Consider the following 16,935-nt stretch of genomic DNA (forward strand, 5'->3'; position numbering starts at 1 on the left):
TTTTCTGCCAAGCTAGGCCCTATAAGAAGATAAATAATACACCTCCAATCTATAATCTATAACTGTTAGTGTTGTTTTGGGCCATTTAAAGCAGTGTCTGAACGTAACACCGTCTTTGCTGATAAAGCTCAACTACGACAAAGTACAACTGCTGGTCTAAAAGTCTACGCAGCTGTCCCCAGAAGGAAGCCATCCCTGCTGGCTGTGGTCTACAGTACACACAATTACTATACTCCCATTTGGTCATTAACTTGAGTAGCTCTGAAACCAGCTAAGGGGCAAACCTCTGAGTATACCAGTGAGTATCTCCTTGATTAGGCTACATGAGGTGGGATGACCCATCCTAAATGTGGGACAAGTGGACCTGCAGCAGCCCAGGTGCAAGGAGGTCCAAAGGAAAAGCTTTTTGTTTGCTTGTTTTGCACATCACTGGTGAGTTCAACTACTCTGTCACTGCCACTGCTGCTGCCTTCCTTCGCTGACACTAGAACCCAGTTTCGTTAGTTTTATAATGTGGGATTTAGATCAGTGGCTCTCTAAGGAACTCTCCTGGCCTTCAGTGTAAGATTGGGACTGCTGAGGATCAGCGTTGTGGACCAAATAGCAACAGTTCTGAACCTCTCTATTGTAAAGACAGCCATTCTTGGACAACATAAAAAATACTGTGTAAACAAATCTAGTAACAGTTTTTATAAACACACACACACACAGACACACAGACACACAGACACACACACACACACTAGTTCTGTCCCTCTGGAGAACCCCTGACTAAAAGACCTGCCATTTTTATTTTTAAAGCTTTGAGACAGGGTCTCACCAAGTTACCCAATGTGGTCCTGAATTTATTCTGTAACCTACGCAGGCCTTGCATTTGTGATCCTCCTGAGGAGATGGGATTATAGGTATGCACCACCAGGCATGGCTGCTGTCTGCACACTGATTCTTCCACTTGCTTTTAATTAAAATGAGATCTGTATTTTAGAAGTGAGTATAGAGAATAAAATCTATCATTATGGATGTATGCATCCATTATCTGAACCTCAGCAACTTCATAATATAAATCTATAAAACCGGCCTGTGATGGTTAATTTTGATTGTAAACTTGACTAAATTCTGAGCTACCTGGAGTAAAACCTTTGTGCCAGGAAGGGTGTTTTCGGAGGTTTAGTGGAGGTGGTAGACCCAGCATAGACATGAATGGCAGCAGCCCACAGACGCAGCACCCCAGGCAGGGGACCTGCAGCAGATAAAGAAGGTAAGCAGAGAAGCAACATGACATGCATCACTCTGTCTGTGGTGCAGCCTGCCATGCCTTCCCTGCCACAGTGGACTGAGCCTTGAAACTGTTAGCTGAAATAAGCGCTTCCACACTTACACTGTTGTTGTCTTGTCACAGTAGTGGGTGAGGAGTGAACAGTGGGCCCTAGAACTATACACCAGTTATACACAGGAGAGACCCGACTCCACTGTAAGGAGAGGGAAACAGTGGGCCCTAAAACTATACACCAGTTATGCACAGGAGAGACCCGACTCCACTGTAAGGAGAGGGGAACAGTGGGCCCTAAAACTATACACCAGTTATACACAGGAGAGACCCGACTCCACTGTAAGGAGAGGGGAACAGTGGGTCCTAGAACTATACACCAGTTATGCACAGGAGAGACCCGACTCCACTGTAAGGAGAGGGGAACAGTGGGCCCTAGAACTATACACCAGTTATACACAGGAGAGACCCGACTCCACCATAAGGAGAGGGGAACAGTGGGCCCTAAAACTATACACCAGTTATACACAGGAGAGACCCGACTCCACCATAAGGAGAGGAGGAACAATGGGCTCTAGAACTATACACCAGTCAGGAAAGACCTGACTCCACCTAAGGAGAGGGGAACAAAACATTCATCACTAAGAAGAAACTATGACAGCTGCAGGCCAGTTTGTGTGATAACTTTACTGTAGTAGAAATTACAGAGATTGCATAAATTATTAGGTCAACAGTATATAAAGAACAAACCAAGTAAACAAATTGTTGAGATCTGATAAGACAACGAAAAACAACTCAGATTTTAAGACTACCACACAATCCAGAACTATGACTTCTTTTGTAAGAAAATTTACCCTTTTTGCATTTTCTGGATATAGTAATGTCTGTAGGTACATTACGTGAAATGGAAACCCACTTCACAGCTAAAAACATGAAAACACAATGTACATAAACACATAGCCCTCTGAACATTGGACAGAACAGAAACCAAGATGTCAGGGTATCTGCCTTTGCCTAAGCACGGCAGGAGCACTCTACCCAATGGTAGTTTTCTGTAGAATATTATCCTATGTGCTAACATCATACATGTTGGAACAATACCCCCCAAGTGACAATATCTTCCTATGAAAGAAAAAAATATACAGATATACCAGATGTTAAACATTTCCCTTCTTCATTCAATTATTTATCCTGTTCAACACAAAAAAGTGAATGATTTTTACAAACTCCAAGTTATACTGTTGCAAGAGACTTAAAAAAAAACCCTAAATCTTAATTTACTCTTCCTTGTCATTAAATAAACATGCTAATATACAGATACATTTGATGCTTGTGTAAGTTGTGGGAGTCAGCCATGTCTAGGTCACACCCCCTCATCATGAGCGTCATATACCCCAAATGCTGGTTTAACACGAACAAAAGTTGCTCAAGATAACTTTTTCTCTTTTTCTGTTTAGTTTAAAAAGAAAAAAAAAGGCTTCATTTTTGGGGATTTTAGAATTACATTTGGGTGGTCTGAAAAAATACATTTTCAATGCAAAAATGCTATCAAGCATTCGGGAGTATACTGCTGGTGCTATAATCTTTTGCATGTATTCGTTTATATAGAAAAAATAACAGTAAACAGAACGTCTGAGAATTTTAAATGGCTAAACACAAACGTACAATCTGAACCGAGGCCTCATGCACGCACATGCACACGCATACGCGCGCGCGCGCACACACACACACACACACACACACACACACACTCAAAATATGGGGGAAGATTACACATCTTTCTTCTGCATTTGTTCGAGCTTTCTTCTCAGAAGATTGTAATTCTCCTTGGTGCCTGCTGCCACGGGGTCAAGCTGCAAGGAGATCTCATAGTGTTTCTTGGCCGAGCTGAGATGTCCCCAGCGATGATAGAGCACAGCTGAAATAGCAGGAGATGAATTTGGTTGGAAGCGCTTCTGACTGACTTGCAGGATTCCCAAACACACGCACAAAGAGCTATTGTGGAGCCTTTACAGAAAGCAGTGTTTAAAAAATATTGTTTGTACTGTAAGCTTTATTTATTGTAATCACACGCCCTGGGGAGCAGCCCCTGAGCACCCGCCTGTTACTCATGGGGCTCGTCTTATTGTTAGATGGGATTCACGTGCTTCCAGAGATGTTATTACAAAAAGAAGGGCCATGACGGTCTCAGTGCTGCCATGAAGCATCTAACTCGTCAGCACTGCGCCGAGTTTGGGCCATATCAAAGTCTTTTATTATTTCATTCTCTATAAAGAAACCCACAGTTTATGGTTTCTTAGGTTTATTTATTTTTATTTTGTGGGTATGAGTATTTTGCCTGCATGGACGTAAGTGTACCACATGCATTGGGTGCCTGGTGCCTATGGAAACCAGAAAATATCAGGTTCTCTGGAACAGGAGTTACAGATGGTTATGAGCCCCCACATGGGTGCTAGGAACCAAATCTGAGTCCTCTGCACGAGTAGCCAGTGTGCTTAACTGCTGAGCTGTCTCTATAATCCCAGACTTTTATTTTAAGTCGAGATTCCCATACACCTTTTCATGAAATAATACTTGTTTTTAGGTGGAAATCGGGGCTCCCATATCAGAATCAGACTGTAAGGTGATGTTACAATAGATCGAATCTTCAGGATCCTAAACCTGATTGCAGGTATAAGGAATGCTTCTCGTGAGGTACAGGAGCATGAATGCAGGGCTCCCAGCATGCCAGGCAAGCCTCTACGCGGACCTCCATCACCAGCCCATTTAATAAAAATTCATTTTGAGACTGGGTCAATACAGGTTAAGTTACAAAAATTACTTTTGAAAAAAAGAAAGATCTTGTAGCTAAACATATAAAATAACAGAATTTAAATACAATTCAAATGGAAAACTTTCTTACCCAAATTACCATGGTAACTTGCAACATTTGGATTTGCTTTAATTGCCTTGAGGAATAAAGCTTCAGACTCCTAAAAAAATGAAACATACACAGAAGGTATTATGCACAAAGCAAAAAAAAAAATCACCTTATCTTCCAGCATTACTGTTTTCTATCACTAGCTGCTTTTGTAGAGAACCCAGGTTGGATTCCAAGCACTCACATAGCTTCTCATACCATAATAGAAATTGTACTTTACAGACTGTAGGATAATAGGAAAAAAGTCAATACAATAGTTATAGAACTGGCATCCCGAGAAGGCTCGCTGTCGCTGGGTCAGTGGAGGACTGAGTGTCCCGATTTGTCCCTGCTGACAACCACACCCCTTCTGCCACAGAGAGGTACAAAATATAAAATAGAGCATCTCCAAAAGCCAATTCTTAGGACAAAACCTAGAACTAAAAATGTATAGTGAAACCTAAATTCACCAACATTCAAAAAGGATAGAACACATGAAACAGTTTACAAAAATTTAAACCATTAATGATGCCTAATGACAATAGAGGGGTATTAATTAATGCATTAGTAGGGTTCTCAAAAGGAAAATTAATTGCTACTGTTGGGCCTTGAATCATATCCATGGCCTCAGTATAACATAATTCAGAATAAAATATTAATATAAAATACTAACAAAATATTAAAGTATTTTAAGTAGTAACTCAAATATCTATCAGCCCAAAAATCCTAAAATAATTCTCCCACCAAAAGTCGTATGCTTCTCAAAGTACTTCCAAGGCTTTCTGTGTGGGGTGCCCAGGATGCCAGTTAGAAATAAATATCCCGACTTGACCCACTACAGGCTGATTCTCCTGGGGAGGAATCTGCGTTAACAAGCTCCCTCAATGATTCTGACGCATAAAGGGTATGGGGTCAGCAGGTAATGGACCCACAGTTCCCTGACGTACACAAGGAGTGAGGTCTAGCCAACCATTTGCCACTCTTGTAAACCTGAGTGGAAGAGATGTGTGTGTATGCACACATGTACATGCAAGTTGACTGTGTGTTTGTGGGGCTGGAGATCAAGTCCAGGATCTCATACCTCCTAGGCAAGTCCTCTACCACAGAGCTACCTCTCGGTGCCAGACTCAAGACCTTGTGGTTTTCATTGGCCAAAAAGTTAGGACCTTGCTGCTGAGATGTAATTCAGAAGAGGAGAAAGCTTGGCAGCAGTGGGAACTGGCTACATAAAATACAAAAGGTAGTACCCATAGACACCCCTACTACCCCTTTCTACTGCAGGGGACAGGGCCAAACTCTCCATGCAAAGGGGGAGGGGTCACCAAACAGCCATATAGTACAGGACAGACCAGCAGCTCATCCTAGGTAAGATCTGTTCCCTCTCCACAAGGAACAGGCCTGTTTCTGATGAGAAAGGGCACTGGGTTTGACCCCATGTCTGTCTGTTGGGCAACTAATCTGACCAAGAGCTCCCCTGATGCTCCTCTAGCCTAACTCCTGATGGAACTGGGTATAAGAAACACAGCCAGCTCCTGTCAGCTGCAGGATATCCAGGGCTGTGGTTTACGCACCTTGTATTTCTGGGATTTCCCCAGCACGTTTGCCAAGGAGAACATAAGAGAGTGGTCATTAGGAATTAATTCCAGTGCCTCTCTCCCGACTGCTTCAGCCTGGGCCAAATTACCTGAGAGGAGAAATGAAAACCACACTGATATACAATATTTGTGTCTTCATCTCTTACATGCATTATATGTGATCACGAAAAACGCTACCCGCAAAGACCCAAGCACAGCATGTGAAGATGCACCACCACCTAGTGAGTGGAAGAGCCCTGGCAACTCAGCACAAATCTGACAGAAGAGGCAAATGCCTTTCTGGGACATTCCAGAAAGCGATGTTTACATTTTCTCCCCAGATATCAGTTATACAGTGATTTTCATCACATCGTGTTCAGATTATGTCAGAAGAAACGGCATTTTCTAGAAAGATGGATGTTAGTATTATTGTGTCAGGGTGTTGATGCATGTGGTCAGAAGTCAGTATCAGGTGTCTTCAAGCTCCCCCCCTCACTTTCTGAGACAGGGACAGGGTCTCTCACTGAACCTGGAGCTAATTAGGTTAGTCTAGCTGGTTAGTGAGTCCTCAGGGATCCTCCTGTCTCCACCGCCCCCGTGCTGGGGTTACAGGTATCTGTCATCATGCCTAGACTTTTTGTGTGGGTGCACAGGGTAGAACTTAGGTCCTTATGCTTGCAGAGCAAACATTTTACTGATTGAGCTATTTCACTTGCCCCCATAAAACCAGACATTTTTATAACACCAGATTGATTTTCTTCCTCTTCTTCCTCCCTTCTTTCCTTGCTTAGAGTCTCACAATGTCATCCTGGCTGGCCTTAAACTCAGAGATCTGCCTGCCTCTGCCTCCCAATTGCTAGGATTAAAGGTGGATCCCACCACACCCATCTAGTTACTTATTTGAGAATTTTTAAATGGTCTAATTTAACTTTACTTTATGTGCATTGGTATAAAGGCAGATTTACAGACAGTTGAGAGCTGCCAGGTGGGCGCTGGAAATTGAACCCTTATCCTCTAGAAGAGCAGTCAGTGCTCTTAACCACTGAGTCGTCTCTCCAGCCCCATTTTATTTATTTTTTAAGCTGAAGGAATAGCACTAGTCTACGTGCCATTAGCCTGTGGAGGGGACATAGGCTTATGTGCCCTGAGCAGCCCGTGTGTTTGACACTGGTTTACGTGCCCCAAGCAGCCCGTATGCTTGACACTGGCTTACGTGCCCCGAGCAGCCCGTGTGTTTGGTGCTGGCCCTTGATCAGCCCACAAGACTGGGACACCCATCACCGCTCCCCTCTGCACCTGTGTTGTCCAGGAGTATGATCATGTTGTTCCACGCCAAGCTGTGCTCCGGCTTCAGCACAGTGGCATTTCTCCATGCGTTCAATGCATCCACGTGGCGATTTAGGTCTGCATACTGAAAACAAAATGTCCCCCAAAGTCAATACTCCGACTCTTCTGTCTCCTTTCCCTTCTATGATATTATCAACAGAGCCCCACAGAACGAACAGGAGCCCCCGCTTTATCTTCACTCACAGAACTTCTCGTCTTTTCTATCAACCCATGTACTTAAAAAAAGAAAAACCCATCCCAACAAAGTAGACACTGTTACAACCCCCTTTACAGATGCAACAACTGAGATAACAGGGAATCGAGAGACTTGCTTAGCCACACATATAGAGATGGAAGGCCAGGGGTTAGAACCAGGTGAACTGGGTCCCGAGCCAAGAAGCCTAACTGTAGAACCCAGTATTTGCTGATTACAGTTATGAAGTCACATTTCAAGCTACTGGGAAATTCTGCTATTCTTCTTTTCCTGGAAGGCCCCTATAGTCTGTCTTTGATAAAGTATTATTTAGAATAGTAAACGAGTATTTTATGTAACTAGAAAGTTGTAGTGGGCTGGGGAGATGGCCCCATGGGTCAGGTGCTTACATCCTCAGCACTCATATCAAAACCAAGCCTGTGGGCACACATGCAATTCCAGAACAAGGCAGGGGACAGAGAAAGACAGACCCCGGGAGGTTACCAGCCAGCTCATCTAGTTGAAATGGCAAGGTCTGAAATAGTCAGAGACCCTGCCTCAAAAATAAGGAGGAAAGCCACAGAGGAAGATATCCAAAATCGATCTTTGGCCTCCATATATAGACACACAGGTTCATTTCTCTTTCCTCTCTGCTCCTCTCCTCTTCTCTCTCTCCCCTCTCCTTCTCTCTCCCCCACCTAAACTCTCCTCCCTCCCTCTCTATTCCTCTATCCTTCCCTTCTCTCTCTCCTTCCATCTCCTTCACCTTTTCTCTCTCCCATACACATTCTCTCCCCCCCCACCCGCCTCTCTCTCACACACCCCCTCTCCGCAGAAATGGCAGATGGGGGAGACAGGAGTTCTCCCCACCCTACAGAAGTGGCAGATGTGGGGGACAAGAGTGCAAATGCGACGTACATGCCTAATCAGCTTGTGAGGAAGGGTTAGAAACCTCTTATGAACATCTAAACTCAAGATAAAATATGAGCCATTCAGATATGTTCTGTAAACTCCTTGGAAAAGAACCACATAACAATGTAAACTCCTTCAGCAGTTTGGATCCTCTTTTCCTGTTTGGGAAGAAGAGAACTGATGGAGGAGGGTTATCTGTCTACTGTGTTATTTTCATTGGTCAATAAAGAGACTGCCTTGGCCCCTTGATAGGACAGAAAATTAGGTAGGCGGAGTAAACAGAACAGAATGCTGGGAAGAGGGCTATGAGGCAGAAGCCATGGAGCCAGCCACCAGGCCAGACATGCTGAATCTTTCCCGGTAAGCCACCACCTCGTGGTGCTACACAGATTATTAGAAATGGGTTAATATCAAGATATGAGAGTTAGTCAGTAACTAACTCTCTAGAGATAATGGGCCAGGCAGTGCTTAAATGAATACAATTAGTGTATTGTTATTTCTGGGACTAAGCTAGCCGTGCAGGAGCTGGGCAGGATGAAAAGCAGGCCTGCTCGCAGCCCCTCACTACAGATGGCACCCAACGTGGATAACTGAATCCACAGAAAGCTTGAGAAAGCTTGGGAAAGAATAGAGTAAAGCATGTTTTGTTGGTAGCAGCAATTTCTCAGGTCCTCTCTGTTTGCTAGAGGCAAGCAAGCACTCTCATCTAATGGAGGCTTCCTGACTCAGCTTCAGCTGCAAAACCTTGCAGCTCTTTTAAAAGGTCCTGTTACAAAACACTTACATGGTGTTGACAAAAAGCTGAACGCATGCTTTTCGGTTTTCAGCTGTAGCAGGAAAAAAGCTGTGCCGTTTTAAAATGCCAGCTTTCTGGGCTGCCCTGCCAGGGCAAACTCTGACTCTTTCAGGCAGGCAGTCCGACTGAGTGTGGTCTGTGAACAGAATGCTGCAGCTTGCTGGCAAGGACCTTGAAACACCATAGAGTTGTGGCAGTGAACACAGCTCTGGCTGGTATCTCAGCCATGAGTCTGGAAAGCTAAGGAATGGACTGGATCTAGCCGTCAAAGCCACGGTTTTAGACTCATGTGGTCAGAAAAAGAGAGATATACAGTAAAAAGAGAGTCAAAGAGGAAGAAAACCTCTAAATGGCTTACTATGAGTTAAAAATATATGTAGGCTAAAGGTTAAAGTTCTTAGGGTAAAAAAGGAAGAAAGAGAGTAGTTGGGTGTGGTGGTACACACCTTTAATCCCAACACAAGGGAGGCAGAAGTAGATTGACCTCTGTGACTTCAAGGTGTGGTAGCACACACCTTTAATCCCAATGCCTGGGAGGCAGAGACAGAAGCATCTCTGAGTTCAAGGTGTGGTAGCACATGCCTTTAATCCCAGCACTTGGGAGGCAGAGACAAGTGGATCTCTGTGAGTTCAAGGACAGCCTGGTCTACAGAGTTATTCCAGGACAAAAATATATACAGAGAACCTGTCTCAAAAAGCCAAAAGTTAAAAGTAAAAATAAAAGAAATAGAGGTTGAAATAAAGCCACATAAAGATGGAAAATACACAGAGAATCTTGATACTGTATGCTATTATGCTCTCTTTAAATTGTTTGAATGCTGAGGAAGGAGCAACAGCTGTTAAAGGACTTTTGTTTATAAATGCTGCTGAACTAACCCAACATAGGTATTTTAAAAATACCTTGACTTCAAAATTTGGATCTAAGGTTATGATGCTTTGGAAAAGTTCTTCTTTTGTTTTCACAGAGGATGAGACCCTGTGGATTGCTTCTATCCCAATATGGTATGATAGACCACGTCCTCCTGAAAGGTTGCTGTGAACACCCTCGAAAAATTACTTCATTCAACTGTCAACTGAGATGAAGCTAGCAAACAGGTTTACTGTGAAAGACCTGATTAACAGTGCCCCTATTCAGCAGGAAGAAGTTTGGAGAGAAATAACTACGTCCATATTTCCAGATATTGTTTATAAATGTTCTTTTACATTTAAAGGGGGATATGGTATAGATATGAATAATTTTCTTTGTTATGGATTTTAAGGTCAATTTTGTTTTATGTATATATATATATATATTTCTGATCTTGATTGAGGTATTGTGATTGTGTAGTTCATTTAAAAATGCAATGTATAATTAGAAAATACAGGTTATTAATGGATAATTATCAATAATAGTCAAGCTTGTAGTAATGTTAGTTTGATTTTCTAGATGTGCATAGATATATTTCAGATAGGCATTCTTCATATCTTTCAAAGAATACAGAACATGGCATTTAATGTTTTAAAAACTTAGGGCTTTTCATGACAATGAGACACGTCTATTCCTGGCAGCACCAATCTACTTCAAGAGGAAGATGGGCATCAAAGAGGCTCCTTATGGAGCTGGTTAGCCATTTGGGCAAGAAACTGCTCTTGCCTGGACTGTTGTATAAATTGGACACAGAGAACCCGCAGAGAGAGGACTGTTGAACTTGCCTAAAGGTGAGATGATCTTTCGGGGTTCCTGATTCATGAAAGAGTCTGCAAGACATTCTACAGGACACAGCAGATAGTGACTGAACTGCCTTTGAAATTTCCTGCTTCATGGAAAAGTCTGCTGGATACTATGGGCCTGTAGGGTGAAGATGGATCCCCCAACGATACAGAGGAACTTTGGGTGACTGTCCAGGCAGCGAGATGTCTCTGTCATTTCTAGAGTTTTGGAAGTTGCTTACTTCTTGTTTACTTAGGTAATATTATATCTTCTGGAGTCTTTGATGGAGTTGAAGAATGGTTAGTTATAGTTATAGTTTTCCTTAATTATGATAAAGGTAAAATAGATATAAATATTGTAACTGTAATTCTTACTTGATAACTGTTTTGTTATATGTAATTTTACTATGTTAAAGTGAAAGCCTTTCTTTCTGTTTAAATAGAAAAAGGGGAAATGATATAGGTGGGCCTTCTGTTATGTGTTATTTTCATTGGTTAATAAAGAGACTGCCTTGGCCCCTTGATAGGACAGAAAATTAGGTAGGCGGAGTAAACAGAATAGAATGCTGGGAAGAGGGCTATGAGGCAGACGCCATGGAGCCAGCCACCAGGTCAGACATGCTGAATCTTTCCCGGTAAGCCACCACCTCGTGGTGCTATACAGATTATTAGAAATGGGTTAATCAAGATGTGAGAGTTAGCCAGTAACTAACTCTCTAGAGATAATGGGCCAGGCAGTATTTAAATGAATACAACTTATGTGTTATTATTTCTTGGGCTAAGCTAGTCGTGTGGGAGCCGTGTGGGATGAAAAGCAGGCCTGCCCGCAGCTCCTCACTACAGAGAACTGTCTTTGCACACGTGAGCACCTGCACGTGGGGGCCCAAGTACATGTCATTTGGATGGACGGCTTCCCTGGAACTCTCCCCAAGTTCAGATGACAGACATCATTTCTTTCCCACTTCCTAAACACGTTTCCCACTGGACAGCAGAAATATTCTGACTTGTCCTATGGCCCACACAACAAACAGGCGAGAAAAGGCTAATGAATTATGAAAACATTCACAAATATCTTTTTTTTGTTAAAGATGTCAGAATTTCTCAAATTTCTCATGAGGCTTAGAATATCAGGCTGAAAGATTTCATCCTTTAAAACCATTAGAAAATGGCATAAGATTCAAATAAATAGGGCTCTTTAAATATACTAAACATTAAACACGGTTTTTGGATTGGGTGTGTCAACTCAGTTCTCTGTAGTGTGTAACACACACGTGAGTCACTGGACAGAGTCGGAGGCAACACCGTAAATCCTTCATACAACACCAGTCCTCCTGTTTCCAACTTACTCCCACCATCACTCCGACTGTTATTACTGTTTGGTGAAGGCTGCATCAGGTAACAGGTTTTTGTTTCGTTCCCTTAGCTATAGTTCCTCTACACACAATTGGTCCCACCCCTCACCACTGCAAGGGTGAATTAGCCAGGGGGCAATGCTGGAGAGCTCACCCTAGTGGTGAAGACAGGGGAGAACTGGCTGGCAGACCAACCCTACCGCTGCCCAGGTCCACATCCAGGGTAATGATTTGTTCTGCCCCAACATCCACGCATCTACGATCTGCTGACGCATGTAAAGAGACCTGACCTACAGACCCAAAGCTGCAGGATCTCCACAACACAGGGAAACAACAGGACATCCAGAAAGAGTCCTAGTGAGGGCCCAGCATCTGTGGTACAGTAGAAACCAGAGGCCTCACACCAGACCATTGACTCTGCAATGAACACTTGCAAGTATAGATATACAGACAAAGGGGTTTACTGAGTGACTCACCATGTCACACTGCAACTTCCAAGACAAAATTATTAATTTTCCCCCTTTTAATTTTTTTCCTCTTAAATTTTGTTTTATTTGGGGGTTACAAGGTGGAGGGTGGTTGTGAAGGAACGGGGTAATGAATGGGATCAGGGTATATAATATAGAAGACACATAGATAGATAGATAGATAGATAGATAGACAGACAGACAGACAGATAGAAAGGACAGAGAAACATGGTGGCTTAATACTTGCCTACCAGTCCTTTGTGTGCCCCATACTCTGCTCTGGGTCCTTTACCACCTGACTCCTTGACATATTTTTGCCAGTCTCAGAAGGACAAGGACAGAGAACCATGCTTTTCACCCAACTCTCATCCTGCCCTTCTCCTCCCCCACCCTCTCCTCTCCTCCACTGTCCCAGGTCTGGAAGCAGCGGTCTTTCCTCCACATGGCAGTTTCCCCTGAATTCAGGTCTCACTCCATCCACATGCTCCCCCAAACCTGGGAGTTTCCTCTGCATCAATATATTTCCATTTTTGTTCTTCCCACAACTGTCTGACCATGTCCTTCTGCTAAGGCGTCCTGGTTTAAAACACTTAGCATGTTTTCTCTTTTCTAAAGTCCGTGACTGACAGAAAACTGTACAGAGAAGAGTCCCCAGCATTCCTCCATCATCACCACCCTCAAGGATCAGCACCACGCCCCAAATAACCAGGCACTTCCTAGCTCCTCTAATTGCATTGTATCCTCTTCTTACCAGAGTCCACAAATCAAAGCAAGTATCTGTCTCCCGTTATAAAAACAGCTTCTAAAACAGACACCCTGAAGTCATTAAGTTCCTCTTATTTGCGGATCTATAAATGGGCCGGTCGAGCTGTTAAAGATTAAACCTTAATGCTTTTAAGCTGTCAAGAGCAAGAGCTGGGTAATTGAACCACACTGGAGAGCATGTGGGGCTTAGACAACAGGCCCGCGGCAACGCCATTTCAGGGCAGCACAACAGGCAAACACTATCTAGGTACTTGTTTCAGGGCTATGACCGATCACCCCAGCGAAAGCACGCGGAGGGCAAGACTAGAACTCACCTTCCACGTGTGTACTTTATGTTCTGTGTTCTTTTCTTTACTTCTACGGGGGCTCATTTAACATAAATCCTGCTTTCTGGAGCAGCGACAGGGAGTGAGTGGGGAGGAAGCAAGAACTGTAGACCGGAGCTTTAATGTGGAACTACTCTCTATGAGGGGAAACACTGAGGACTTCATAGGGACCAAATCCCAGCAACAGACAGTAACTCCACCTCCAAGCAGGTTTAGGGTAATACATCTGCTCCCTCTGAGCAACACTTTCTTCCTTTGTCAACTCTGAGGACTTGCCCTGTTTTGCACAGGACTGAGGTTTTGGTCCATTATCACGAGGTTTTAAAGTGTCCTCTGCCCCCACATATCCCTAGAGGAGCTTTAAGACGCGTGTTTTGAAATGCAAAGCTCACAGGGCCCAGCAGTCCTGAAGACAGCTGATGAAGGCAAGAGAGCTCACACTGCTCGACCACTGTCCAAATGTCTCCTGACAGTCACGTGCCCTGGAGGAAGGTAGACTTCTAGAGATGGCATCTTCCTATTGTATTCACTTAACAACTAAAACAAGTTTAGAGTTTTTTTTTTTAAATAAAAACACGGCAGCCACATCACTCTGAAGCTTATAATACAAACATTATCTGCTCACTGAAAGTGACTTGACCAGTGTTGGGGACACGGAGGTCCTTGTGCCCACAGATCACTAGGGAAACCAGGAATGTAACACACAGGGGCCTCTTCTCAAGGGAGGAGATAAAACACCTGTTTTCCTACCCAGAAGGCTGGGAGTGGATGTTGTTTATGACCTGGTGACCTTTTTGCTATCTGTGGAAGCAGGCCTCAATCACCTTTTGCGACAGAAGCAGATCTCACCCAAATGCCCCAGAATGATTATCCCAGACTCTCCCCTCCCTAGTCCATTACCCATCCGTAGAGGAGACGTCAGTCACTTGTACTTCATGGCCTGCTGGCCTCTCTGCTAAGGTTCAGAGACCACACAAGGCCTTTCAACTAAGGAACCCACCCTCAAGGTCACAAGTACTTTGTAAAGGAGTCTCTATAGTCTCTATATAGTCACACTTTAAGCTTTATTGGGCACCCAGAACTGGACTGACTGTTGCCTGGAAACCTTTTCCCAAATTATACTGTGTTTTAAATATGCTGGCATCTGACTCCTGGAAGTCTGGTCCAGGTTGACGAAGTCAGTCTGCACTGGGTTTCCGTTCTCATCTTTCCCAGGTTTGCTTTCCTGTGTGATGCCTGCAGGGACCCCCCTCTGTCCATCAGGAGATCAGTCCTACTGCTCACTGCCCTGGGTCTCGCCATTTTATTTTCTTAGTCCATTCTACCTGTGCAGTTCCCAAAATCACTACACACCATTCCAGAGACAAACACATTGAAGGCCACAGTTATTTATATCACAGCAAAAACGGAAGCCTATTCTTCCTATTAAAAAACCCACACATCTAATGTTTTCTGAGTTTCCCTTCTGCTTTGACATGGTCTTTAGGTCAAAGTTCAGCGTTCAGAGAGGGATGCTTCCCAGAGGAAGGAGGATATTTATTATCTCTCAAGGAAAATACAAATGTTATATGGAACCTCTTAATGATCAAATATGAGATGGTTATTTGGATGAGTAACTAATGTGGGGGGAACCACTGATTTCTACACAAAGACTGCCTACAATGACAATGCTTCGGGTATTGCAAATGAGGATACACGAGCTTTTTTCTTCCTTTTTCTTTTTAATTTTATCTTATTTTTTAAAGAACCTGTGGATGCTACCTACTTGTGAAGTCGTACACTCTCTTTTTCTCAGATGTCCCATTGCTCTGTATACGGTCCAGTTCAGCACAGATGAACAAAAAGCATTTCCCTTAGCAATCCCTTATCAATTTCATCTGGTAAATCTAATGACTCCTGTTTAAAGAATTGGGTCATAATTTTCTTTGTCAAGAAAATTAAGAGCAATCAGATTGCCTCAAATATTCTGTCAGCGACCAGAAATATAGGTTAGTTCAAATATGTTACTTTCTATTTCCATTAAGTAACTTCAAGGCCCTGTCAGATAAAGCATTCGTTTTGGGAAGAACGTCCCCTTGCAAAAGAAGAAATCTGCTCCCTTGGGGAAAGAGAACAAGGAAGCTCAGAAATCAGTTACAGGCTTGTTTTTTAAATCCTAGTTTCAATTCAGTTCATGTTTTAAAAACAAAACAAAACAATATTTATCAGGAAGTGGGTACTTGGAGTACGATTTCCAGGGCAGAAGGGATGCACAGAGTTTTCATTTATTCTACTGCCTTTGTGATTTTATAAGTTAGACTCATTCATTAGGACTTCAGCAGTATATTCAAGGAAATAAAATTGCTTCTTTCAAATGAGATAAACATACAGAGAGGGCTTTTCTAATGTGGAGGGTTCTGTTTTAGGTGATGGGAAACTGGAGCAGCCTGCCCGTCCTTACCAGCCGCCCGAGGTTGTAGTAGCAGTCTGGGTATTTCCGCCTGTGTTTAATTGCTGTCCGGTAGCTTTGCTCTGCCGCCTCGAACCGTTTCAGGCTATTCTGAACTATGCCCAAATTCATCCACGCAGCTGCAAAGTCTGGCCTGGAAAAGCATTTTTTTTTAAAAAAAAAAAAAAAACAAAACCAAAAGATAAACAAAAAAAAAAAGAGAAGATCAGATGACTGCCCTAATCCAGAGATCCATTCTTTGTCCTTGGCAGAAAGCTAAGAAAAGAAAAAAAAATGCTTACTGTATTTGGACAGCCAATGAGAGCAGCTCTTCGGCTTCTTGTAACTCATTCCTTTCTTTTAAGATATTCCCGAGGTTATTCATGGCATGAACGTACTTGGGATTTAATCTGGAAATGGAGAGAAAAGCCAAACAGACTGTTACCGCTCTATTATTTTCTCCCAACGCTCAGAAACCAGTGAAGACTGAAGAGTCTTTCGGGGAAGAGCCAGCATCTTGGAGAGCAAGGCTGCAAGCATACACGTGCGTACCTGACTGCTTCCCGGTAGTATCTGATGGCTGCTGTTTGGTTGCCTTGATCAGCCAGGTTTTTGCCAATGTTGTAGTGAACCTGAAAGCACAGGTAACAATTTGGCTATCAGCACACAGACTTCTTTGTCAAAGCTGGAAATCTATTGGATCTTCTAACTGAAGAGAGAAAGGGAAGGGATTTAAAACAAAACAAAACCAATAAAAAACCACCTTCCAGAACCAAAAGGCCCTATGAGGGGGAGGTTACAGGTTTATGACTATGAGTCAGGGGGTAACAAGCAGACAGCTGTAAATATGACAGGAAGGAAAATGTCTACATCACCCCCAGAGAAAACCAGAAAGTCACAAAACTATGCTGTCCGGAAAGCCCCATGCCCTCCTCTCTTAC

At 43.2% G+C, this 16,935-nt stretch overlaps 1 protein-coding gene and 1 long non-coding RNA gene across 4 annotated transcripts in view; one reads left to right on the forward strand and one right to left on the reverse strand.

The window, feature by feature from the left end:
- Positions 1 to 1,935: 1,935 nt before the first annotated feature.
- Tmtc4 (transmembrane O-mannosyltransferase targeting cadherins 4) overlaps positions 1,936 to 16,935 on the reverse strand; it is a 60,048-nt gene continuing 45,048 nt past the window's right edge. For all 3 annotated transcript variants that reach the window (XM_048421730.3, XM_048421729.3, XM_085698171.2), the window contains 7 exons: positions 16,547 to 16,626; positions 16,297 to 16,404; positions 16,007 to 16,148; positions 7,037 to 7,151; positions 5,738 to 5,850; positions 4,170 to 4,239; positions 1,936 to 3,185 (listed from right to left, as the gene is read on the reverse strand). In XM_048421730.3, the coding sequence (XP_048277687.3) occupies positions 3,037 to 3,185; positions 4,170 to 4,239; positions 5,738 to 5,850; positions 7,037 to 7,151; positions 16,007 to 16,148; positions 16,297 to 16,404; positions 16,547 to 16,626 (777 nt within the window). In that variant the 3' untranslated portion in view covers positions 1,936 to 3,036. The remainder of the gene's footprint in view (positions 3,186 to 4,169; positions 4,240 to 5,737; positions 5,851 to 7,036; positions 7,152 to 16,006; positions 16,149 to 16,296; positions 16,405 to 16,546; positions 16,627 to 16,935) is intronic.
- Positions 7,146 to 11,411, forward strand: LOC148120306 (uncharacterized). The gene is made up of 2 exons (XR_015739519.1): positions 7,146 to 8,531; positions 9,913 to 11,411. It is a non-coding gene; the product is annotated as an uncharacterized LOC148120306 (long non-coding RNA).

The sequence above is a fragment of the Myodes glareolus genome, chromosome 12 (genome assembly GCF_982192425.1).
Source record: "Myodes glareolus chromosome 12, mMyoGla1.1, whole genome shotgun sequence".
Lineage (NCBI taxonomy): Eukaryota > Metazoa > Chordata > Mammalia > Rodentia > Cricetidae > Myodes > Myodes glareolus.